The sequence below is a fragment of the Leucoraja erinacea genome, chromosome 27, assembly GCF_028641065.1.
Source record: "Leucoraja erinacea ecotype New England chromosome 27, Leri_hhj_1, whole genome shotgun sequence".
Taxonomy (NCBI): domain Eukaryota; kingdom Metazoa; phylum Chordata; class Chondrichthyes; order Rajiformes; family Rajidae; genus Leucoraja; species Leucoraja erinaceus.
Genome location: NC_073403.1, coordinates 11,253,581 through 11,281,019, shown reverse-complemented (window position 1 = coordinate 11,281,019; position 27,439 = coordinate 11,253,581). Strand labels below are relative to the sequence as shown.

The window sequence follows — 27,439 nt, the reverse complement described above, 5'->3', positions numbered from 1 at the left end:
GAGCTTGAACATGCTGTTTAGCCCTCGGTACATGCTATCCTGCTCGAAAAGAGTACATTGAAGATGAAGAAAAACAGCGTGATCCCATTGCATCTGGACATTGCTTCCACACACCAAGTCATCTCATGGCTAACGCATGACATATAGATGATTCCTATCTTCCCACGGATAATGAACTAACATTCAAATAAACCACCAAAGGCATTATTACAGAGGATAGAAATACACAATATACTCTGTGACATTAGCACCCCGCACTGACTATGACTTGAGCAGGAAGGAACTGCATATGCTGCTTTACACCGAAGATAGACACAAAATGATGGAGTAACTCAGCGGGACAAGCAGCATCTTTGGATAGAAGGAATGGGTGACGTTTCAGGTCAAGATCCTTCTTCAGTCTGAGTCCCACTGAGATACTCCAGCATTTTGTGTCTACCGAGGATGACTTTGCAGAACCAACAGTTTGAAGTTGCTAGACTGCACTTCAAGAGGATCAACACTACTGGCAAACATTTGCCTTAGAGACAGTATTGGAAAAGCACCCAACACCAAGCAGCTCATATAATGCAGGGTCCACTTCAGTTAAATACTTCATTGGCTGGAGTTCTACTTGGCACAAAAGATGATGTTGGTGATCATGGAGGTTCATCATCTCAGCTGTTGTGTATGGTAGTGTGAAGACCAACTCACATTTGCTGCCTTATCTTTAAAAAAAACAAACATATTTTGATGGATGGTCTTAAAGGGAACCTGGCAGATTTCCTAAGGTTATTTTTGTTCTAAAATTAAATCTAGACTGAGTTCAACTGACAAGTAGAATGGAGAAAAACACGAAGACATTTGGTTTATAAAGCTTGGGCATTTAGCTATCATGTGAAGGCGCAAAAATGCTATTTCTGATAAAAATACTAAAGGATAAAAAAGATTGAAGATTGTGAAATCAATTATTCTTGGCATTATCAATGCGTTAATTTAGGGTTATATACTGGACGTCTATTCAATGCTAACCATTAATTCAGAGCAAAGTTGAATTCAGGCAAAGGTTTTGTCTTGCTAAATGCCATCTTATAAATCTCAACTTCACAAATGATTAACTGATGGTAGGTTATTGTACGGAATGTCAATAATAGAAAGATGTCAGACTAAAACTTGGTTGATCCTTGAAATCTTTCCACTTGCTGCACAAGAGCCCCCAGGAAATACAGCATTCAAAGATACCATGAGCAAAGCTGTCTTAAAGCCAAAGCCTATAAAGATCTAAACTAGAGTTGCATTTTACTGGGAAAGCCTGTCCAGTTTTAAAGCAATGAGAGATTTATATTTTACATGGGGCCGGTGACTAAGCAAAGGAAAAAATAAATATTAAGCTAAGGGTTTGAGGTAGTCAGAGACCAGATTCAAAACTTAATAACAGGAAAAGTAGATGCAACCATCACTGCTCCAACAGGACCGACCATTGTCCAAAGAATAATCTTGTCCATGTCGAATAGTTCACATCACTAGCACTATCTAATAAGCATATACACCTTTAAGAGACCATTGGAAAATATAACATCACTCAACACAGAGTAATAAAATCCATGGGGATGACAGCTGCAAAAGGACATGCAGATTCAAAACCATTACCAAGCCAGTTACTGAACCTTTATTGTTGGACTGGAGGGTCGGGTATTCATTATTTTGGTACACAGATGGGCAACTGTCGGCCAGTTTCAGGGAAAGAGAGACCAGCACATTTCACTATAATTAATCACAGTAGGAAGAAGGATAAAACACCAGCATAACACCTGTCACATAACATTTATCACTGGTCATCAATCTGATAGCCTGCAACATAATTTTTAATTATAATTTACCATGAGATGGTACATTAGAATCATAACTGTAAAAGAGGATAATCAGGATTGTGTTGGAAACCTCATCAATCCGAACACTGTTTCAGATCTGCATTGCGCACTTAAAGAATGCCAGAAACCACAGCAGCAGTGAGTTGCGCACCAGCTGCACATGATACAGTCTGCCACTTGGTGGCCTTAACTCACACGCTCCTCAATACTCTGTTCAAAAATTTCAAAACAGTGCTTTCTTTATGTGGAAAAACAAACCAATGTCTAATCTAACAAATTATACGATTTGAACATCTCTGTAGATTTTAACTATATATATCAATGGAATACTTCTAATGTTCAATATTATCCGAAAATATATCCACTGAGCAAAAGTCCACTGAGTGAAAGACATAATAATTGAAGGAAGTGGCCTTTTGGCAGTGAAGGCATTTAAAGGAGTTGCAATGAGTGGGTGTGCAAAATTCAGATCAGAGCTTACTCTCGCTGTCATTTATGACAATCATTAAAGTATGAAGAGGCATTAATTTGTGCATCTCTTTAGACTTTAACTATATACATTACTTCTAATGTTGAATATTATCCAAAGGCATTTCACAAATAATGGGAATAGAATATGTCATTGCAGTCACAGACTTTATGAGCAAATGTGTAGAGGGCAGTATACCAAAGATGATAATACTAGTTGCGAGTCTGTGGCTCTGTTCCACAGAGTTGCGAGTCTGAGGAATTCTCTGACTCAGAGTGCGGTGGAGGCCAGTTCTCTGGACACTTTCAAGGGAGGGCTAGATGAGGCTCTTAAAGATAGCGGAGTCAGCGGATTTGGGGAGAAGGCAGGAACTGGGTACTGATTTGGGATGAACTTCCATGATCACATTGAATGGCAGTGCTGGTTCGAAGGGCCAAATGGCCTACTCCTGCACCTATTCTCTATTCACATCAGTGTGAAGAAGGGTCTCGGCCCGAAATGTCACACATTCCTTCTCTCCAGAGATGCTGCCTGTCCCGCTGAGTTACTCCATCATTTTGTGTCTACCTTCAATTTAAACCAGCATTTGCAGTTCTTTCCAACACAAAAAGAAAGGTATTGTTACCTAATGACAACGGCCCAATGCCTCTGATATCCACCATCATGAAGTGCTTCACAAGACCAGTGACAGCACAGCATTAACTCCAGCCTCCCTAATAGCATTGATCCACTGCAGTTTGATAACTGTTGCAATAGGTCCACAGCAGATGCCATCTTCCTGGTCTTAAAGTTACCTCTAAAACACCTAGCCAACATTGCCTCCAACAGTAAACCCCTATTTATAGACTACAACTCAGCCTTCAACACCATCATCTCATCCAAACTGATCTCCAAACTTCTGGACCAAGGAATTAGCTGCATCTTCTGCCACAGAATCCTCAACTTTTTGACCCACAAACTTCTGCAAGGATAGGTGACAACACTACCTCCACAATAACTCTCAACATCAGCAGAAGAAACAGAATCTTAAAAGCACACACCATCAGTCTCAGGAACAGCTTCTTCCCCTCCATTGTCAGGCTTCTAAACAGTCCTTAAGCTAGGGTATTGTCCGATTATCCCATTGTGGACATTGGGCATTGTCTATGGAATATATGTACTTTAATGCTGAAAACTATATTCTACACTCTGTATCTTCCCATTTGCTCTCTATTGTAATTGAGTTAGACTTGATTAAATGGATTGATACATCCAATCCATTTGGATGGCATGCAAAACAAAGCATTTCACTGTACCTCAGTACAAATATGACAATAATGAACACAAACCTAATGTAAACTCAATTTTCACAAAGAAATCTTGGAAGAATAGGAAGAGAACATTTGGGAAGGGATGAGGATGACGGGCATGAGGCATGAAGTCATGAAGATTTTATCAATTTTATGTTTGATGCATTAGAAAACAAAACAAAGAAAAATAGCATGAACGTTGTGGACAAGCTAAAGTTCATTAGTATGGAGAATGTAATCTTCATCAAAAGGGCATTAGAATAATTGAGGTACAAAAGATGTGGGGCACAATGGACAGTTGATTATTTATAACAGCACAGGAATGTAATTACATCATCAAATCCATTCCAGCTTTCCACGGAAAAAAAAAATCATACCCTTCTTATTCCCTTGTCTGCTGCAACTTATTCTCTTTCATATTCCCATCAAATCCTCTGATTCGTTGCCTCTTAACCTACTCCAGCAACTGTCGTCAATTTACCCGAACAGCACGTCTTTAAGATGTGTGCTGAAACCAGCTTGGTGCTGAAGCTTGTGATCAAGGAGAGAACAAGTCTGCCCATGGAGCACTCTTGGCCAGAATCAAACTCAGGTGGAGGCACAAAACACTACAGATACTGGAATCTAGATTTTTTTTAAAAGGCTGGAGGAATGCAGCGGGACAGACAGCACCTGTGGAGGGATTGGACACTCTTTAGTCTGAACCCTTCTTTAGTCTCGACACGAAACATCACCTATTCCTTTTCTCCAGAGATGCTGTCTGACCCGCTGACTTACTCCAGCTTTTTGTGCCCTTCTTCAAACTGATGGAATAGGAGTGAGAAAGTTGGAAGAGACATCAGGAATAGGGCAAAGATTGGCAAGTGGTAGGTGGATATAGGTGAGGTGGGGGGGTAAGATAATTGGCAGATAGATGAAGAGAGTGACAGAGTGAAAGAGAAAAGGAGACAAAAGGGAGTCATATCAGGAAAAAAGAGGAAGGGTAATAGCTAGTGCAGGAGTGAGGGATATGACTGGAAGAGGCCATGGGAAAGATGAGAGATAAAAGGGAAATGTGAGATTCAGGGACGGGAGATGAGCAAATGGAGAAGGGACTAGATGGGGAACGATTGGTATGGGAATAGAAGGAGCTCTTATAATCATTAGCAATCAGGAGATCCAGCAGGCCTTGGTGGACAGAGCGCAAGGGTTCAGCGAAACTTGCCCACTGGTCTACACTTGGTCTTGCCAATGTAAAAGTAGTCGGTAGCACCAAATTCAATAGATGAGGTGACAGAGATGCACATGAACCTATGTCTCACCTGGAAGAACTTCTGGGTTTCCTGGATGCAAGGGAGAGAGGGGATGTAGGGTTAAGTGATCCATCTCCTGTGGTTGGAGGGGAAAAAAACCTGGGGAGGGGGGCAGGTTTGAGTGATAAGAGGCGAGCAAACCCAGGAGTTGTGAGGAGAATAGTCGCTGCAGAAGGCATGAAGATTGCCAATTCCCATCTTAACAATTGTTTAAAGACAGTCTTATTGACTTGGAAAATTATTGGATCCCTGATGAGTGCTTGGATTGTAAGTTATTGGGGCAATTCCTCCAAAATTATGGAAGAACTCAGATAAGGACATGGACATTTTTAAACCAGACTTGCTGGCTGCAATGGAAAAATATCCCAATCCACAAAGGAGGAACCAGTTTTGAACCTGTCTGTGGGCCTGGGCATTACACCACTGTGCGGATGGTGTGAGCAGGAAAGGCTGAGACGGAGATAACGAGATTATCTTGGAAACACAAAGGAAGGAACCAAGCCTCAGCAGACGGGAATAAACAGCCCAACAGCAAAACATATCACCATCGTGGATGACCCATCCATCGGGACAATGAGAGCCCATCTCGGCTATGGGATAACGATCAGGCTGGGATCATGACATCAGCAAACCCCTTATCATCGGAAGCCTATTGTTCATGCCAGATCGAAACTGGGAATCATCAAAAGACCCTTTTGTCCAGAGGACCACCTGGGGGGTTTCAAGGGAGAAACTCGGGTATAAAAAGCAGTAGTTAAGCCAGAACCCATTCTCTCTTTCTGATCTGCTAGACGGCTCATGACCCTGCATCAATCTAGCTGTAAGTACCTCAGTGACCTGATGAAGTTCCCGAAATAGGATAGTTGAGAGAAGAAGGGGAAAGGGGGAGTGTACTTGCAAGTAAAATTGTGTAAAGTAAGTTTTACGACATGCCCGATAGTTTTCCTTCCATAGTCTTAGTTTTAAGCATAAGTTTAGCCACGTATTATGTAGTGTTGGTGAGATTCGATTTCTCATTGTTTAATAAAGCCTGTAAATTTTAGACTTGCTTTGAGTCCATCTTGGTTTCTGTTTTCTCTCATCAGCACACTCTGGTCAAGTCAACCTTTTATCATATCCCACCATAATTCCGAGGTCTAGAACCCAGTGGATTCCCTTTTGCTGTATTCTTTCTCTTGGGAACCGCTTGAGTGGAGTGGTGGCCGTTTGACCCTCCGACAAGGGAGAGAATAACTCGGGCAGTTGGGCCCCGAAGTGGAGTAAAGGGAAACCAAAACCCCTACAGGATCACATATTTTTAAGTCTGCTGAAACACACTGAACAATGTAACTCCTGCAAAAATCTGTAAATCTAGCCCTCTCAGTAAAGCCCCGCACCTTCAATTATAATCAAAGTTGCCTCTGGAAAAACAATACCACCAACCTTTCACCTTGTGGTAGAAATGGTGGGACAGTGAGGGTAAATTACTGACACCATGCGACCCAAGTAGAAGCAGCTGTTAGAAAGAGATTTCAATGCCACATGCAACTGGTGTTTAACCCCAAGGTCAGAGAGCTCACCGGCAGTCTTCCAACATCCACCAATCAATACCCCGAAACAAAGCCCGATCTCAAACCTTGAACATGCATCATTAGTGTACCGTTCTAATGGTTCTCCAGGCAAACTAAGAAAGGTGAATAAATGCAAATTCCATAGAGCTCATCCACATTTATGTCAATAGACCAACTGTTAGCCATATCACGCAATGGTAGATCTGATCTGATATCTAGATATACAGATCACTGGCCGCTCATAACTAACAAGGACGTCAATTAGTTTTAATCTTCTGCCACTTTATTAAGTGCCCAGTTTAAATGTGATATTTATAAGACACAAGAGACTGCATATGCTGGAACCTTGAACAAAAAAAGGGCTGGAGAAACTCAGCGTGTCAGACAGACTGTCTGAGGAAGGGTCCCAACCCGAAAGGTTGCCTGTCCATTTCCCTCCACAGATGCTGCCTGACCTGCTGAGTTCCTCCTGCTCTTCAGATTCAGATTCAGATTCAGAAAACTTTATTGTCTGTCGTAACAGAAAATCTTCTTTGACGTGGCTCAACATACAGACAGGACAATGTACTGATAAGCAGTCATACAACACAGATTTCTCTTTGTTTTTCAAACACTTTGAAGATATCAGCTGATTTCAGTCGCTACTCCATCTACATGCACATTACATTACATTGTATTTTTATGCATGAGAATGAATCATTGACAATTTAATAATTCAACATTCCTCTTGTTAACATTAACACCAAGCATCGTGTTCAACATTATAGGTTTAATAAAATCAATGGCACCAGACTCCCTGGATAATACAATTACACACCATCGTTCATTGAGGACAGACTTGGTTAGATTTCTCCTAGGGCAATGAATGACTATTGCACAGGCTGACTGATCTTGTAACAGTGGACTGTTGAGCTAAAGGGCCAGTTTCTGAATCACCCTGAATAACACTGTCTAGTGCAAGTACATACAAAACACAAGGGTCTTTTTCCCTCCTTCCCCAAGATGCCTAACAGATTGGGAGAAATAAGTCACAGACTCTACTCATTAAATTAGTTCAAACGCTACTGGAAATGGAAAGAAAGAGCAGGTATCAGAATAGCAATGAATGCTTGAAAGATACATTAGCTCCAGTTTAAAACAAAATGGTGCTTACAGAATGATCGCAGTTCACCAGACAATCTAATGGGCAAAATTATCACTGTTCAGTACAAATTCTAATGGATGAAATAACAATTTGATGGACATTGCTACCCTGAGGAATTAACTAGGCTTCTGTTTTGTTACAACTCCAAGCATAGACTTCAATATTTTCAGGCAACAACACCACTGCTCAAATAATAAATCAAACTGGAAAGTTGTTTAAACCCCCTGCCAGAATTGATAGACAATTGCAGCTCACTGAAGAAGGCTGATAAGAGCATGATGTCAAGCATGAAGGGAGCAGAGCAAAACTATACATTACAACCTTAAACACGTTGATCTTGTAGTCTGTATAGTTTCAGTAACCAAACAATTCTCAAACCCAATCTAACACACCATTGTCACAATGAACTTAGATTCAGAGTTGTACATCATCGACATGTCTATGTTGACCATCATGCCCTATCTATTTTAATCCTATTTGTATTCATTAATGCTATATCACTCTACAACCTGCTCATCCGTGTACCCGTCAAGATGCCTCTTAAATGTTGTTAATGTTCCGGCCTCTATTCCAGATACCAACTACTCTGTGAAAAATGTACCCTTCACATCTCCTTTGAACCATCTCGCCTCTCATCTTAAAACTGTGCCCTCTAGGTTGACATCCCAGATAGCCATCATCTACTCCATGTTCCTCATAATATTTTTATACCACTATCATGTCATTAATGTCGCACATTATGTCTGTTAAGTTAAGCCCTCCCGCGTCCTTCCCACACCATGATCACCAGAGCTGCACACAATAGTAAAAGTACAGCCTTAACAACATGTTGTACAACAGTAACATGGCAACCTGTAACTCGCAAACCCAAACTCTTATACTCAATGCCTCACATTATTAAATAATTTGCCTGACATTAAATTGATGCCAAAATTCAACTTGTTAAAATAACACTGACACATACATAGATGGTTTTAAATTGTCCCTTATTAAATTAACAACCCCCCCCCCCACCCCCTCCCATTAGCAACACAAATCCTTAATAAACATCAGAAGCAAAATAACCCCAAATTAAGTAGTGTTAGAATTAGGATACTGGCAACACAAATAGACATGGATTATTGTTGCTTTGACAATCGACCCTCTGGCTGTACTATTAACTTTCCAGAACCTATGCACAACTCCCAACTTATCTCACCTTATTTCCATATTTGCATTTAAACCTTTAGCCATTGTTTTATAGATACACAACCCCACCTCAGCACCAAACTACTATTGAGTTTCTTTGGAGTTACACTACATACTTTGGCTTCCATTATGGTCTGGTTTATCTGGATTAACCAATCATTTATTGTATATTTATTTGTTGTGTTATTGTGTTTGTGAAGCAGCAGCAGCACTTTTATTGTTCTGGTCCTGGCACGTATGATAATTAAACTGTCTTGATGGCAAAAATACAGCCTGCTTAACCTGCAGAGTTATTGAATCATATTTTTCAGCATAAAAATGCTAAACCCTGCTTCTCCCCAGCCTCATCCCTCTCTACCCCATCCCTCGCACCAACAGCTGCTGTCCAAGATAAATGGAAGTAGCAGTTTATAATATAAAATGATTGGAATTTGTTCCAAAACTGCAAGGTTATTGCCAAGACCATTTGTGAAAGATCGGGTTCTATTCAAGTCTAAAAAAAAACTTCCTCTAAAACCCGTTAAAAGTGTTCTGACCGTGTCAGACCAATGTGCACCATTACCACCCTCCTTTGTTCACTTGTCCTAGTTCCATGTCTCTCGGCTTTTTAAATAGCAACGCTTGCTCCTACACAAAGTACCCTTTATCAAGTACCACATCCTCCTCCCTTTTCTCACAGTAATATCCACATTTAACCCAACGACGAGGCAGGTGGCTGCTCAACAGCATCTTTGAACAGATGGTTGCAAATATCAGCACACAACCAAAGTACTGAGGCTGAGAGACATTTTGGCTGAGAGAGGATTTTTATGTTTGGAGAGAGAAAAGGAGCAACAGCAAAAAAAAAAGTATTGTTCCCATTTACTCACAGAATGCCAAAACGTAAAACAATATTCAGATTTTAATTTGCACTTATCAGTCTGGCTAAACGTCCATAAAATTCCAAAGCAATAGCAGGCCTATATATGATGTCGTAAAGACAGGTTGCAACAATCAGGTATGTCAGGTCTGTCCGAGCAGACTTCCGTTGATTTGATTCCGTATTAAAATGAAAGGATGACACTAGACTTCAAGTGTAGGAAGGAACTCCAGATGCTGGTTTAAACCGAAGATAGACACAAAATGCTGGAGTAACTCAGCGGGACAGGCAGCATCTCTGGAGAGAAGGAATAGGTGACGTCTGAAGAAGGGTCTCAACCTGAAACGTCACCCGTTCCTTTACAATAGACTTCAATCTTAATTTAAGTGTTAAACAAGAATTGGCAATCTGAAGATAAAAAGGAGTCCAATTACAATTTTACTTTCAGTAGTTGAAGATGACGAGAGCTTCGGAAGATACGGAGAGCCATTTAAGACAAAATTAGCAGGTTTGCTTTTTTCTAGTCCAACCTCAATGATTTAGGAGCGGGAACACGAAGCAGTTGTAAGCTCCCCACATGAAGTTAGACTACAGATGAAGGAACTAGTGTATTAACAGAAATTTCTACCACCATCGCTGTTAATCTCAGTGATTTGAGCAAATGCTGCAACCATTTAACTTTGCCAGGTTAGTGCCTTGTGCAAGTTGGCAAAGTGCAGACTTCATGTAGTGCAGGATAAATTTGATGTCTAGACACATCCACTTTTCCACAAATCTCCAGAAAGTAATGAGAGGTGATAACGTTGAATTGCCCTTTATAACCTAGGCTACTGATACAAATTATGTCTGCTGAATGTTTTAAGATAACATGAAGCTGCAAATTATTCTATGATGTATTTCACGAACTCTTCAATGTATTCACAATTATTTTAATGCCAATATCTTTTGTCCAGTTGATTTTATAGTTCCCATAGTTCCACTTGGATTTAACTACCCCACCTGTGATATACAACCGATTGTATAGAAGTCCAAATTCATAACCATAGATGCAAGTTATCAACAAGTCCAAACATCAATCATGAAGACACCTAAAACCTTATTAGTTGTACTAGTAGTGCACACCCCTTAGTTTTGTAATAAAGATAAATTGTTTACGTTTCTACTTGTTACTATTGCAAATTGTATTCATCAAATGAAAAGAAACCTACCTTCCACTTCCTGACCAATGGAGAGTCCCACCCATTTTCTCTGCAAGAAAAATCACCAGATAATGTAACAGCATTGCAATAAATTCATAAACATGTTCTCAGTCAGATTTTAAACATGGCATTGAGCATATTACTGAAATTTTGATTTTAAACCAACTTTCAAAACACCGGAGATAAAGATAAATGCAAGAGCAAGCATTTTTAAGAACCACGGACTTTAAAAATGTACCCATTACATTTTACCACAATGCAAAGTGTTTTCAAATTGGTTTCCCAGACTTGCACCAAGGATGGTGAAACGTTATTTAGATCCTTAAAAAGGCTTTGCAAATGACAATACAATAAGTTGTAAGATTACCATATAGTAAAATGCCAATATAGCAAGTTGTAAGTACATGTAGTAAGATTTTGTTTTATCTCAAGCACCATTATCCCATCACAGACTTTGTCATTTCAATGTGTTAATTTGGCAAAAGTGATATTCTGAATGATTAAGTACCAGTAAATGTGTTGGATCTCATTGATTTATTCAAAAAGGTTACCAAGAAGGCACTGATGTCAGCAAAGCTGAACATTGTCATGTGTGCTCTATATCAAGCTAAATGGACATGTCAACATTTGAGATTCACCTTTGAGATCCCATTACAATGCCATGTCGTCAGATCTGGGTTGACATTATATTTACAACTGCCAACCATCCCCGTATCCATCTCAAATTTATAGGAAAAAATCCTCCAAACATTCTTCTCCCAGATATAGCTCGACCCAGCTCAAGGTTTCAATATGTGTAGGAAGGTACTGCACATGCTGATTTAAATCAAAGATAGACACAAAATGGTGGAGTAACTCTGCGGGACAAGCACATCTTTGGAGAGAAGTAATGGGTGACGTTTCGGGTCAAGACCCTTCTTCTGAAGAAGGATCTCTCTCGGCCAGAAACGTCACCTATTCCTTCACTCCAGAGATGCTGCCCGTCCCGCTGAGTTACTCCAATGTTTTGTGTCAATCAAGCTTTCTATATGGTATTTTAACTCAGTGGTACAGTCACCAATCTTAAGAATCCCCAATTCCCTCATTGGTTCCATGCCAAGCAATGCTGATCAGGTTCATCGTGTCTATGGCTAACAACTTTGGCCTTTTGTAAGCAAACCTGCACGTCAGAGATTGTTTTAAGGAGTGATGCCAGTGACAGATCTAATCATCAGCAGGTGTGAGGTAAATGAACAAAATGATCACAGAAAATAAGCTAACTTTAATCACACTATGTAATTGGAAAACTTCATTATAGTGAATATTACAGAAAAGCACTGGCTTACAACTTTAAACCACCATCATCATCATCATATCTATCAGCATCAGACTTCAAAATATCACAACATGATACAATTTAAATAAGAACACTCTCTCTGGGCACAACAACTAAAAACGACAAAATTAAAAAAGGCAATTATCAGTAACTAGAGAGACTACAATTTCACACATCCAGTGCTTCAATAGTAACATGAGGATGTTTAACACACACTAATATTCGCAGCATCGTATTCCTCCCACAAGGTGCAAGAACAAAATAACATGCTTTATAAAAGTGATGTTGAAATCATGTAATTGCATCACGAGGAAGAAGTATTCCATTCCCATAATGTGCTACAAAGTGCAGGGCAGTTTAAGACGCAATTGTCAACTTTGGAGGAAAAAGGAAGATGTGCATTGCTAATTTTTTTTTAAACTCCAGGCACTGGAAATCGGAAACAAAACCAAAATGTTGGAAATACTCCAGCTTCCGAGGAAGGAGAAAACAATTTAACACTCGGATACAGGCTATTTCCCAGAACAAGGAAAGAAAAATACAGGTTAGTTTTCAATTGGAGAGTGGATTCAGAAACACATAGAACAAAGGGATAGGCACGTTAAAATGGCTGACTCGAGCCAAAACGGAATCCTAATAGAACTCAGCAGGCCCAGTGGCCTCTACAGAAGCAAGAGGTATAAATCAAATGTTTAGGTCAAGATCCTGCAACAGGATTGAGAAGAAACTGGATACATTTCCAGAGGATTGACATGATGGATTTTCAGTATACGGGGAAGGACATAGGAGGTGGGATAGAGGCTGACAGGTGATCATGGGGATAGGGAGAGAATAATGGGGAGGGGGAACCAGGTGAGGAGAGGAGATGGAAGGGATGAACAAAGGGAGAAGAAAACTAGATGGACAGGTGAGTGTGCACAGAGGAGAGCATTTGAGGTGTGGGTTATCCTGAATTTTCCAATTTCAAATTCAAATCATTGGGTTGTAAGCTATTAAAGCGGAATACAAGATGTTCTTACAATTTGCTTTTGGCCACTTGGCAGCAATGGAAAAAGCAGAGGGCAGACACTTCAGTGTGGGAGTAGGGGGAAGAGTTTAAATGGCATGTAACCAGAAATTCTAGACAGCCTAGCAAAGAAAGTGCAGGTGCTCGGCTAAATATTTGCCTCGTCTACAGCTGGATTCGCCATATAGGGAAGGCCTCATCGCAAGCACCAAACGCAGCAGGCTAGGCTGGAAGAAGTGCTGGTGAACCCGCCTCATCTGGAAGACCTGTTTAGCTCCACGGGCATTGATGGTGTTGCAACTCTTACAGTTGCAGGAAAAAGTGCCAGAGGATGGAAGGAGTGGGTGGAAAGGAATGAATCGACCAGAGAGTCACAAAGTGATCGGTCCCTGTGGTAAGTAAAAAAGGGAGGGAGGGGGAGGGAGGGAGAGGTAGGGGATGGATATTTAACTGGCGGTGGGATCACAGCGGAGCAGGCAGAAGGGGCAGAGGATGATATCTTGGATGCAGAGGCAGATGGGGTGAAAAGTTAGGACCAAAGGGAGGACCAAAGTGTGGCAAAATTAAGAAGAGCGGATGGCATGAGATAGGTCAGGCGGAAATATAGTGAAGGCAGCTGTGGGAGTGTGTGGACTTATGAATGTCAGCGGCAAGTCCAACTGCCAGTTTAAATAGACTTATGGCAGGTGAAAGAAAAAAAATCAACCAAAAAGATCTGAAATTATTGAAATAAAATAAAAACAGGTAAATTTCCATTATGATGTATTAGAAGTAATGATAGGCAATAGAGTACAAACAATAGTTTGTACTGCAGAGGGAATGGGGTTGGAGCCTCAGTTTAAGGCCACAGAGGATGCGAAGATGACCTAAACTAGGAGTAATACCAAGTCACCAGCTGTGGCACAGACTTTGTGGCAGAACCAAAGCTCTCAGCTTGTCTTGCCAAAGCTGCCTTTAAAGAAATTGAGGCTCAAACATAACTGAACAAGAAAAAAACAGTAGTAGAGGAGAGAAGTAGGGTTAAATGTAGTTTGCACACATTCTAAAAGTGGCTACAAAGGCAGGTATCAAATAAAAATTAACTGAAGATTAAGGGATGTCATTTGGAAAAAGATTAAAACAGAATAAAAAAAATACAAGGGATGAAAACTGGCAATGGAATCAGCTCAATTCTGAAATGCACCGTAGTAACATTTGGATGAAAGGATTAGATTTGATAGAATTGAAATGTGCAGATAATACTACAGAAAATCAAATAATATTGGTGAGGAATATTGTCAAGAGAATGTAATGAATATATGATATTCAATACCAGCATACCAGATTGTACGCTGGTAGAATAAATTGAGAACAATGTGACTGTTAAAGAGCAGAGGGACATGGAAATTCACTTTCATTAATATTAAAGGCAGCTCTAGGTGATAATCTTGTGAATAGCTTGGTAGAATTTTCTGGTTAAAAATAATAAAGCATATGATTATAATATCTGGAAACGTTAAGACTCCAAGTCAGGTGACCATGCTGACCCACTCCAGGAAAGATGCTGATCCTTTAAAGACAGTGCATTATAGATTTTTCAAGACTCATTTTACTGCCATAACCATATAGATTAGAGGAGGATACAATAGAATTGCAAAACAAACAGAAATCAGACAGAAGATGGTGTTCCCTGTACTCATGAGCTCAACCAAGATTAAATGCAAAATTAGAATAGAACAAAAACATTTCATTTATTTTGTGATATTCAGAATTAGCAGCTGATGTGGGCATTGTTCAAGGTTGGAGAGGTGGGAGGAAGCAAGATGAATGACTCATCCCTCCGCTCTTTATACAGTCTGTTTTTTCTCTCCATTCTCAATCTCAACCTGAAATGACCTGAATTATTCCCCAAGCTCCCACCCCCACGGATGCTGGTCTACCTGCCGAGTTCCTCCAGCAGTTTAATATTTTGCTTCAGATTCCTACACCCTGTGCCTCCAATGATAAAGATAAATACGGATTAAAAGCCAACGAGCAATTTCAACCAATGGCAATTCCATGGGCTTGGACACAGTAAGAGGGATGGTGCACGTTTCTGATGTAGTCAATCACTTTAAATAAAGTCTGCGGAAATCAAGTTGAATTAGAAGGGACAATGACCATAACCACTACCAACATTAAGTCAGTGCTACAGTGTGGCAATCCAGTGTGGGATTTGAAGTAACTTTAAAGTAACAGCATATTTTAATACTGGGGTACAGCAGTTTTGCATATACAATAAACTCACATAATATACTTTCTGTCTACTTAGCAGTCCTGATATTCTAACATCCGACTCATCAGCTGCTAATTCAAGCATTCCCTCCAACACATCGCAGATCTAGTTCCCACACTCCCACTGAAAATACTACTGAACTACATGATAGCTAATAAAGTCAAGTGCCTGGGAGTATTAATTGTAATAACATCCAATAGTCCAGAAAGTCTGCCAGTCCGGCACCAAGGTCTTGAGCATACCTTCCACCCCATCAGCCGTCGCATACAGCATATAATCCTCCAACATTTTCGCCACCTCCAACGGGATCCCACTACTGGCCACATCTTCCCATCTCCACCCCTTTCTGCTTTCTGCAGAGACCGTTCCCTCCGAAACTCCTGGTCAACTCATCCCTTCCCACCCAAACCACCCCCTTCCCAGGTACTTTACCCTGCAACCGGAGGAGATGCAACACCTATCCCTTTACCTCCCCCCTCGACTCCATCCATGGACCCAAACAATCTTTCCAGGTGAGGTAGAGGTTCACTTGCACCTCCTCCAACCTCATCTACGGTATTCGCTGTTCCAGGGTCAACTTCTCTACATCGGCGAGACCAAGTGCAGGCTTGGCGATCGTTTCGTTGAACACCTCCGCTCAGTCCGTCTTAACCAACCTGATCTCCTGGTGGCTCAGCACTTCAACTGGGCCTCCTCCATTGTCAGAGTGAGGCCCAGCGCAAATTGGAGGAACAGCACCTCATATTTTGCTTGGGTAGTTTACACCCCAGCGGTATGAACATTGACTTCTCACAGATAGCCCTTGCTTTCTCCTCCATCCCCTACCTCTTCCCAGTTCTCCCACTAGTCTTACTGTCTCCGACTACATTCTATCTTTGTCCCACCCCTCCCCTGACATCAGTCTGAAAAAGGGTCTTGACCAGAAACGTCACCCATTCCTTCTCTCCAGAGATGCTGCCTGACCTGCTGAGTTACTTCAGCATTTTGTGTCTACCTGTCATTTCATCTCTGCAGCCTTCTTTTTATGTTAAGATTAATGACATACCCAACACAAGGTAACCATCCTTACCTGTGGCAGGCTGAAGGCAATCCTCCCTTGAGGCACAGTGGAATGACTTTTCGCCGTGAAGACAAATTTGTGATTTGGACTGGTTTTGACGAGCACATGTCTAGAATGAAGAAACAAGATGGTGAGGCACTTGAAATGAAACTGAAAAATCAAATCCATATGGTGAAACTAAAGTTCATTAGTTGATAAAGCTGAACATGTCCAAATAAGCTGTGATTCCAGCAGAGTGCATGGACAATTAGAACATCACGCAGGGATGCTGCACCAGTACTCAGTCACTGCAGCACTCCTGGATGCTGCCATGAACTACAAAGCCACAATTTACCAAGGGCAACAACGAGCCTTGCATCGCATCTTCCAGGTCCTTTAGGAAACAATCATTCCAGCAAATCCCTTCAGTCAAACTCTCCATTTCTCACCAGGTGCTCAGTGTTCCATAAACAATGTCAATAATTTGTTTCCTATTCTGAGCAGGAATATTTTACTCAAAAATGAATTTTGAGAAAGTAAAAAATCAAATCAATGAGAGTCGGATGTTTTACGTGGCCCATAGAGATTTCAGCAAGGCATTAGCAAACGCCCACATTCCATTCAGTAGAAGATACAACAGATGCGATGATTAAAGCACGGGTAGCACAGTGACGCAGCGGTAGAGCGCCAGAGACCCGGGTTCCATCTCCCCATGAGCCGCGTGGGTTTTATCCGGAATCTCCTGTTTCCTCCCACACTCCAAAGGCGTATAGGTTTGTAGGTTAATTGGCTTGGTATAAGTGTAAATTAGTGCATGCATGTGTGTGTGTGTGTGTGTGGATTACTTCTGTTTATTAGCAAAAGCCAAAAAAAGCAAGGTTGTGCAAGTGCCATGCCTGTGTATAGTTCTGACCATGCCGGCATACATTCTGATCATGCCTGCGTGCACTCCTGATCATGCCTATTCAGGAATGATGACATGTCACTGGAGAGGGGAGAGAAGAGGTTTGTGTCCAAAGCTACAAAGCAAGAAGACACTAGGTGGGCTAGAAAAGGTGTCAGTCACCGCACTGGAGTTTAATGAGACAATAACTTTGCACAGAGCGAGTTAAACATATCTATATCTATCTATATTACTAAAAGTCTGATCTTGACCGCTTTTGGCCCACTGTGGTGCTATTTCCGAGAGAACGCCGCCACCTACGGCCGTCATTTTTGGCCACCTCACTCAGAGCCCCTCTCCGCCTTCCGGGACCGGAGGATTTTTCCCATCGATGAAAAATCAGAGAGATATTAACGGGTTTTTTTAATTCCCCATTCTCTCTGCTGCCCCTGCTGGCAGGAGGGACTATAAAACCCGGAAGTGTAGTCCCTCACTCACTGCCAGGAAGTGCGAGGGTCACGGCTCTCTGAGCTGCAAATAACACTGAACGCACGTCTACTCCACGGTGAGCCCCCTTGTTGCGGCTGTAAGGTGGCTGCAGCCAAATTGTTTGCCTTGGCATGGCTTTTAAAATCGTTGCAACAGTTGGCTGCCAGCCCAAGAATCCATTCGGCCCACAACGTCTATACTAGCTCTCTGGACACCTGTACCTTAGGCCCGCAACAACCATACTAGCGCGACAGAAAGCCCCCCACCCCCCACTGGCGAGCAATATTGGAATTGGTGGAGAGGTGGAATATTGCGTTGGTGACCAGCCCTCCCGTGTGCTGCTGGGACCCAACGGGTCCCACTTAGTCTAGTATACTATTAAAAGTCTTGACTTGTTTGGCTGTCTGTCTGTCTGTCTGTCTATGATCTCAGGAGCTACGTCAAAACAGTACACAATAGCGCAAACATTTTTTGCAGAATTTTACTCCGTTTTTTCCCCGTGGTCATTCACATCAAGTTTCTTCACATTTGATGTTATATTTCACAAGTTATTGATATTTCATTGTTTAAAAAAGCCAACCTTAACAAGAATGGGATATCACAGTCCTACACCTGACATTTGCAACAATGCTGCCATCATACAACACTTACTCCAGCTCCTGGCAGGACTGGAGGGGGAGGACGAATTGGTAATGCAATTGGGGAAGTGCAATTGTAATTTTTTTTTATGTCCAGTGCCGGGGGAGGCAGGGGAGTGCTGGAATCTTATCTTCAGCAATGGATTGAGTTCGGGGACCACGCCTCCCGTGGGAGCTACAGGTTAGTGGTGCTATATTACGTTTTGGGACCAGGCCTCCCATGTGACAGGGACCCAACGGGTCCCAGTTGGTCCAGTATCTTAGTAATATTCTGTTTAGCTTCAACCTTGCTAATCTAATCCTTTGTCACATGTGAGCCATTAACTTAACATTATAGTCACATGTTGATAGCTGTTGGGCTATTCAACAGGTTGTCTCAGAGCTTAAGCATTTTTTTTTTCCATCTGACTTCCATAGAGAATCAACACAATTATGGCATTGTGGGTAATCATAGGGAGCAGTGTTTTGCATTTGCATTTTGCTTCCTGGCTGCAGAGTTTAACTTGCTCAGAAATTCATTAGACATATTCTGAAATTGATGAAATGCAGAAAAAGGTTTTCTATGCAGAGGCTAAAGCACCACTATATGTAAAATAGCTCATTGGGTTATAATCAAATGTTAAATGTGTCACAGTAAAGACAAAACAAAAATAAATGCTATCAGAAGGGAATTTGCTATGAACATCAATATCTAATTTGCAATTTGAGAATGTCAAGCTTTTCCACTCAATTTCAAGCCAGGCTTTTCCACTCAATTTCAAGCCAGGCCAGATTTTGTTTCTTCACCAGTGTCACACTGAACTTTTAATTTACTGAGAAACAAGTAGTTTACATACAGCATGTTTTTTTGAAAATACCTAAAACAGTGCCCTTGGTAATATTTCAATAAAGCTTAATGTACCAATGAGATATTTAAGCTATGAGCCTTCATTGACTGCAAAATGTAACTGTCATCAAGCGTTAATTCTCATTTTTGCTTTGTGCTTCTGTTTTACTCAGACTTAGACATAAGGAGATTTAGCTATAAATCAGAAACTGCGTCACAGTCTATCAAGTCCGAGACTGAAGAATTAGCACTGGCACAATAGCTCTGGTCTTGGAACTATATCTGGCATCTGGTCAAATCACATTTTCTTAATCTCGCTTGCATAGCACTGGTCACAGTGTGAAAAAGCAATGCATCAGACAGTAAAATACGCATCAGCAATCTTTCAAGGTCAATAGTCTCAAAAAAGGCTTGAGATAGCTGCATTTGGCAGCAGACCTGACTGCTAGAAAAATGTAAAAATTCTGCCTCCACACTGCTCCTGTGAAGCTGGTACTGAACGAAGACCAAATCACAAGCTGAAAATCTGGCTTAACAAGACTAGCATTAGAAAAACTGAATCAACTATGTGAACTGCATATAATAATTTGGTATGTGTAAAATTCAAATAAATTACAAATATAGTTATGGCGTTTAAATCAAGATTGAGACCCAACTGCTGCTTGCAGAATGTTTTAAATGCAAATTCTCAGTCAAAAATAAGTTTTTGCTTGTGATAAATGTCTCCTCCAAGAAGCGACTATAACCCACTCTTTTGCTTCCTGCATAAAGTTACAAAACTTCTGGAGGGGATTTTTGATACCTTTTCCAAAATACTTAAAATTAAATTGGACCCCGATATAAAACTGATCACATTAGTTATGTCAGAGGCCTGTTCTAAGCTAACGATATTTCAAAGACGTTTCCTCAACTATGGCCTATTAACGGCGAAAAAATTAATACTTAAATTTTGGAAACAGAGAACAGTGAAGATGTGGATTACAGATATGTCCGAGACACTACATTTGGATGACATTAGGCTTGTCTTGGCGGAAAAACCAGATCAATTTCTTAAGACATGGACACCCTTCACTGAATTTTTACAACAATAGGTATGGTGAAACACAAATTTTAAATTTAAATCCGATGCTATGTTGGATGAGGCGGGGAGGGGCAAGGTATATCTCCATTATTTCTTATTCCTCTATCTTTCTGCTGCACTGCTTTGGTAGCTGTAAACACGAACCAAAGTCTATGTGTGATTTAAACACATCTTTAATGAGCACTTAGCAGCACTTAGGACAACAGGTTATCAATACATCCTGGCTGCTCGAACTGAAGTGCCGGAAATGTGGCGTTAGTATAAGTGTTATGGAGGGGTGGAGTTAGTGGTGCTGGCTTGTGTGTGATTGGCTCACATGCACCATCAATCTACAGTAGCTTAGGACTTTTTCTCGTTCTTCTCTACCCTTTCATTTTTTCCTTTCTTCTTTTCTTGCTTTCCCTTTCTTTCCTTTTTTTCATTTTTACAATTTAGGTTATAAGGTTAAAAATGATGCCGTACAATAATTGTATAATTCTAGATGCCGAACATTTTATCTTCATACAATCGCTTCTCATAAAATATTAAAAATTAAAAAAAAGTTTTTGCTTCTCAACAAGGATACATCAATAAACAAATGTAGACTGCAAATATTAATCTGCTTGACACATTAGCAGGAAAAAGTTGGTTCATACAGCTGAGTATGTAGAAAGGGCGAATTAGATCTGAATAATGAAAATTTAAATCAGCAAACTTCGTGCGCATTGGCGAAATATAAGGGCCAAATATAGCCTTTATTCCTAACACAAAACGGACTAAAAGTTTACGAACTCAAGCGAATGTGATATTGCAAGGCAGCTGAAAGTAAATGATGACATTACAATATAAAACCTAACAATAAGTAAAGTTAATCACAGGCACAATAAAATTATTATACTTATTAGCATGTTATTGTTTAAACTAGCCCAAATCAACTGCATTAGATGGTGTAGAAAACCATGTCCAATGGATCTCAGAGTGACATTAATTGATAGCCCCAGTTGGATAGGATAGACCACCAAATCTACCAACTTGTATTGAAGTTACCATCTTTACACAACAATCAAGAGGTAAATGGAAGCTACTTCCTGCACATATCCAGAAAGCCAGAGATAAAATTCCTTTGTTCTTTGGCTAGAGGTTTCATGACCTTGTATGTTCAAATGATTGGTTAATCAAATCAACGGTGCAATGATGTACACAAGTCTTTGAGCCACTTTAAACAAAAGCTTGAAGATCTGCACTAATTTTAATGATTCCTCCGCTAAAGAATGCATCTTCATTAGGGCAAAAGTGGAGATTATTGTAACAATGACAAAGATTAGAGCTATTTGTTATTCAGTATTTTGTCTTCACATAAAAACAATATGGCTGCATCATATGCAACAAAGGTGGATGGAGGATCAAATAAGAAGCTTAGTTATAGAAAAAGAGTAACTATTTATTTCTACTGGACAATTAATTAGCAATGAATGGAATTATAGGTCAAGACGTAGAAGCATAAACAGGAAGTACCAAAATATATAACGATTAATCCATCAACAATGACAGTGAAGGTCATGTCAACTTATTACAAGGATACAGTACATCATACAAAAAGACAGTATTTATAAGGAGATGGAATGCAAAGTTCTAAAGCTAAACTAAAATTGTGACCCAATTGGCCAAATAGGCTTTGTCAGATTTTCTAAAGACAGGGCAAAGTTGCTTAACTGGAGCTGAGAAAATTAAATAATGTCAATGACTGTGACATAGTCAGAACCATGGACAGCAGCCATAGACCACTCAGCCAATGGCAATTATCAGGCAGGACTGAAGGGCTAGTGCACCTGAATGAAATAATTGACAGTATTTGCTAATGTCAAACTGAACTAAATATTTATTGGCACAATATTTAAAAGAGTCAACAAAAAAGTACAATGCACTATTCACATATTACTCTTACATACACAACTCCAAAAATCCCTCTCTTCATCAGAACTGCCCCCTCCATCGACTCCTTTAAATCGAGGCTTAAAACCTATTTCTCTCCCTAGTGTTTTTGAGGCTTTCTGAGGGGGCGCTGTAAACAGTTTATGTATGTATTGTTAGGTCTGTGTACCATTGTATAATAATAATAATAATAATAATAATAGATTTTATTATTGGGCGCCTTTCAAGAGTCTCAAGGACACCTTACAAAAATTTAGCAAGTAGAGGAAAAACATGTAAGGGGAATGAAATAAATAGTAGAGACATGACTAGTACACAAAGTAAATACAGAATTCAATTCAAAACACAATATGAGGCAGTTAATGCACAGATCAAAAGGGAGGGGGATGTGGGGCTAAGGATAGGCATAGGTGAAGAGATGGGTCTTGAGGCAGGACTGGAAGATGGTGAGGGACACGGAATTGCGGATCAGTTGGGGGAGGGAGTTCCAGAGCCTGGGAGCTGCCCTGGAGAAGGCTCTGTCCCCAAAACTGCGGAGGTTGGACTTGTGGATGGAGAGGAGACCGGCTGATGTCGATCTGAGGGAGCGTGAGGGTTAGTAGGGGGAGAGGAGGTCAGTGAGATGGGGGGGGGGGGGGGGGGGGGGGGAGATGGTGGAGGGCTTTGTAGGTGAGGATCAGGATTTTGTAGGTGATCCGGTGGGAGATGGGAAGCCAGTGAAGTTGTTTGGGGACTGAAGTGATGTGATGCCAGGATTTGGTGTGGGTGATGAGTCGGGCGGCTGCGTTCATTTGGTGTGGGTGATGAGTCGGGCGGCTGCGTTCTGGACCAGTTGGAGTCGGTTGATGTAGGTGGAGCTGATGCCAAGGAGAAGCGAGTTGCAATAGTCCAGTCGGGATGTATGTAGCACATTAGGATTAGTATCTGCACCGATGTACAGCACTTTGGTCAACCCGAGTTGTTTTTAAATGTGCTATACAAATAAAATTGACTGACTGAATTGACTGAAAAAAAACCCGTTACTGCGCTCCTTTGCCGCAATACAATAAAATGGTTACAATTAAAACTGCTACTATACAATTCTAGTTAAGATATCCACGATATGATCAGCTCATAAAAATAAAAAAAGTATGCCAAATGCTTTTAATTCACACTGCCCCAGAGAAAGTGAGGGAGAGAGACAGACACGCAGGCTAATAAAAAGAGTACTTCATTCCATTAGCGTTTTAATGTAATGTGATTAAGTTAATACTGTTCCTAATGTAATGTGTCATGAACAATGGCCCAGACCCAGAGCAAAAAAACACCAAGCATTAGAAAATGGAAAATGTGATACAGATATTACATGGCATTCAAGCATGCATTGACTGCATTTCAGTGCATTAAAGGCTTGGAGACAAATTTGCAACCCAATCAAATTCTATAGTCAACATTCCAGTAAAAATTCCACAAGGTAGATCATACCAAAACTAGAGTTTTATGTACAGTTCCGATCACCACTAAACAGAAAGTGTGCGATAGTGTAATTAGGGTTTGCGGAAAATGGATTTGAGGATCAAGGGGCAAAGCTGTGTTCTGGACTCTCAGTAGCATAAATCGAGCATCAGCGTTATACCCAAGGGAGCTGGGAAGGCAATTTTTTAAACTGCACAGAACACCATGTGAAGGAAACAGAGAAGGTTAAAAAGTAATCATGATCAAATTAATGGACAGACAGATGAAGACATTTGCTGCTGACAAGTTACAAATTGTACTAATCAAGAGAGTATTAAAACAGAACTGATCAATTATGTTGAGACTAAAAACTAATCAAGGGCTAGCCCCAACAAATGAATAAACAATTCTTCAGGGAAGGACAAAGTTCCACTGGCAAGCAACATCTCCATGGAAACCAACTTACATAAAGTGAGCCTTCTATGTCCAGGACATAAGAGACCAATAGTGAAGAGTCAAGTGGAAGCCCCTTTCGCTGGGGAAAGGTCAGAGGATCTGGATAGTTCAATATTACATATCTCGCCATTCACCTTGTATGGATAATATACCAACTTGTTTTAGTAATTGTTTTAGTACAGGCCATCCTCAGGCTACAAATTGGTTCTGTTTTTACAGTCATTCATGTCCATTTTGTTGGAAAATATGTTTCTATATACACTAAATCACTCGAGAAAATGACCATATCTCCATAGTATTGAGGTGGATGCAACTGGTTCTAGAGATGCTGCTGAGGTAGAGGCAATGAGCTCTGATCTCCTTTAAAACTTAAAAAAAAAACAAAAATGTAACTGTTGCTTTTCCTTTTTCCTCTAATATGCATTTGTAGCATCGAATACTCTCGATAACACTCCAACAAGTCTCGGTGCATCTTGGTAAATTAGTGTCTGGCTCTTTCAGCTTGCCAAACCTCCTTCAAATTTCTTCAAAGCTAGTGCCCGTCCTTCAATTTTTTCCAGGATCTGGGGTTTCAACTTCTCATTTTCATCTCCTAACACCTGTTTTTTCAGTTCCATGAGATCTTCATTGCTTATCTTCAACATGAGATTTGAGCAAGTCAGTGACTCAATAACCTCAAGCATAAATGGATTATCAAGGGCCACCACTTTCTCCAACACATAGAAACATAGAAAATAGGTGCAGTAGGCCATTCGGCCCTTCGAGCCTGCACCACCATTCAATGTGATCATGGCTGCTCATCCACAATCAGTACCCCGTTCCTGCCTTCTCTCCATATCCCTTGAATCCGCTATCCCTAAGAGCTCTATCTAACTCTCTTTTGAATGCATCCAGTGAATCAGCCTCCACTGCCTTCTGAGGCAGAGAATTCCACAAATTCACAACTCTCTGGGTGGAAAGGTTTTTCCTCATCTCAGTTCCAAATGGCCTACTCCTTATTCTTAAACTGTGGCCCCTGGTTCTGAACTTCCCCCAACATCGCAAACTTGTTTCCTGTGTCTAGCTTGTCCAATCCCTTAATAATTTTATATGCTTTTATAAGATCCCCTCTCATCCTTCTAAATTCCAGTGAATACAAGCCCAGTCGTTCCATTTTTTCATCATATGGCAGTCCCGCCATCCCAGGAATTAACCTCGTGAACCTACGCTGCACTCCCTCAATAGCAGAAATGCCCTCCCTCAAATTAGGAGTCCAAAACTGCATACAATACTCCAGGTGTGGTCTCACCAGGTCCCTGTACAACTGCAGAAGGACGTCGTTGCTCCTATACTCAAATCCTCTCGTTATGAAGGCCAACATGCCATTAGCTTTCTTCACTGCCTGCTGTACCTGCATGCTTACTTTCAGTGACTGATGTACACACAGGTCTCGTTGCACTTCCCCTTTTCCTAATCTAACACCATTCAGATAATAATCTGCCTTCGTGTTCCAGGAGCTCTTCGACCCGCAACTCGGGCGGGAGAATTCGCCGTTGCAGGAGCCCCGAAAAGCGGTCTCTGATGTACTTGTATTGTATTGGTATTGTATTCAAATTTATTGTCATTGTCTCAATTTGAGACAACGAAATGAATTTTTGCCACCCAAAGTGGATAACCTCACATTTATTTCCAATTTTCTGGGCCAAAGTGCCTGTCCCTGTGCTGTACTGTTCCATGTCCTAACTGCCCAACCACAGCTCCATTCTGATAGGATGAATGCCAAATAGACTATTTTCCTCAAGCCTATTATCCAACACAGTTAAGATACAGATTCAATTAAGAATCAAGAGAAGTTCTGTGTTTTGCATAAATCAATATTCCATTACCAAATAGATATTCAGCTTTTATACAAGCAACTTGTCAAATGATAAATAAAGCCAACATACATGAACCTTTTACTCAAGTTTTCCAATGATACATTGTTCCTCTATGGATTATTGATCCGACTCTAGCAGTAACTAAAGAAACCCTACAACCTTAGAGAATGGAAAGAAGGGAATGTACAGTAGTGTTTGACAGCTGAGTTAGTAGCATTAGGCTGAAGAAGTATCCCAACCCGAAAAGTAATCTATTCACGTCCTCCTGAGATGCTGCCTGACCCATTGAGTTCTACGTGGTGGGTCAGCACTGTATTCTATGTAATATTCTAGCATCCGCAGTTCCTTGTGCCTCTCGTCCATCTTATATCTGGCTACTACCCAAAGCCTTGGCACTGCAGTCATGATTTTATTGCCTTCAGCCATGCTTTTATTGCCACAGAATCATTGAAAACAATCATAAATAAAATTGAAGTCGTACATTTTCCTGACAAACCACAGAAACTGCAAGAAATGGTTGCTTTTTTACCCTTCATTTTATTTGAACATAACATTTATTTAAAAGTAGGCCTGGCTTAGAGGGCTTCACTCAATTACATTTTAAATCATAGTGCCCAATTATTTTTGTTCAGGAAAATCCATGCTGACAATTGTCAGACAAACTATGTCCTGTTTGTCTTTTGCAACAAAATTTTGCTAAAGATCCACAGAAAAATCCATGTTTTTCAACAACCCGATACAATTCAAACGTACAAGATCAGTAAATCATAGAAAATAATGGCATATTGTACACTGGGTTTATTGGCTTAATAAAACAGAGGCAGAGTTGTGGATTGTGAATTTGTTCTCCACGAGGTCAGTAGCACAATAACCAGCTTGAATCATAGCTTCACAATTCAGCCAAGAATTGGAGAACAGTTACAGCTGAACATCTTCAATGATGACATGCTGATATTAATTCTGCTCCTGGCACAGGAAACGCATCAACTCTAATTAGTCAGTGTCATTATTTGCATCCAAAAAAAACAAAATCAGACATGACAAAAACAGGAAGAAAATGAGGATGGGTAGACAACAATCCGACAGCATGAACACTGAATTCCCCAATTCCGAGTAATAGCCCCCTTCCCCCTTCTTATGCTCCACCCTGGTGTACACACATTTATCACACTATCTCCAACTCTCTCATAAACCCTGCTCCTTTCCCCTCCTTCATACACTAATGTCCCATCTCTGAGGCCCCATTTCCCTTTTATCCCCCACTCTCTCCCCTTATTAATTTCCCCTTGCACTTGTATACCTCCCTCTGGCTTTACATTTCAACCCTCATCTCTAACACCCTTTCGCCTCCTTTGTCACTTACTCCATCCATCTGCCAATCCAACCCCCTCACCTGTCACTTGCCAAGCTT

General features: G+C 40.7%; 1 protein-coding gene across 1 annotated transcript in view; it reads right to left on the bottom strand.

Annotated features, from left to right (window-relative positions):
* The window catches only part of LOC129710026 (vesicle-fusing ATPase-like), a 186,838-nt gene that overhangs the window by 143,104 nt on the left and 16,295 nt on the right, over nt 1-27,439 (bottom strand). The window contains exons 3-4 of the mRNA XM_055656713.1: nt 16,485-16,584; nt 10,850-10,889 (exon numbers count right to left, since the gene is read on the bottom strand). Coding sequence (XP_055512688.1) covers nt 10,850-10,889; nt 16,485-16,584 — 140 coding nt within the window. The remainder of the gene's footprint in view (nt 1-10,849; nt 10,890-16,484; nt 16,585-27,439) is intronic.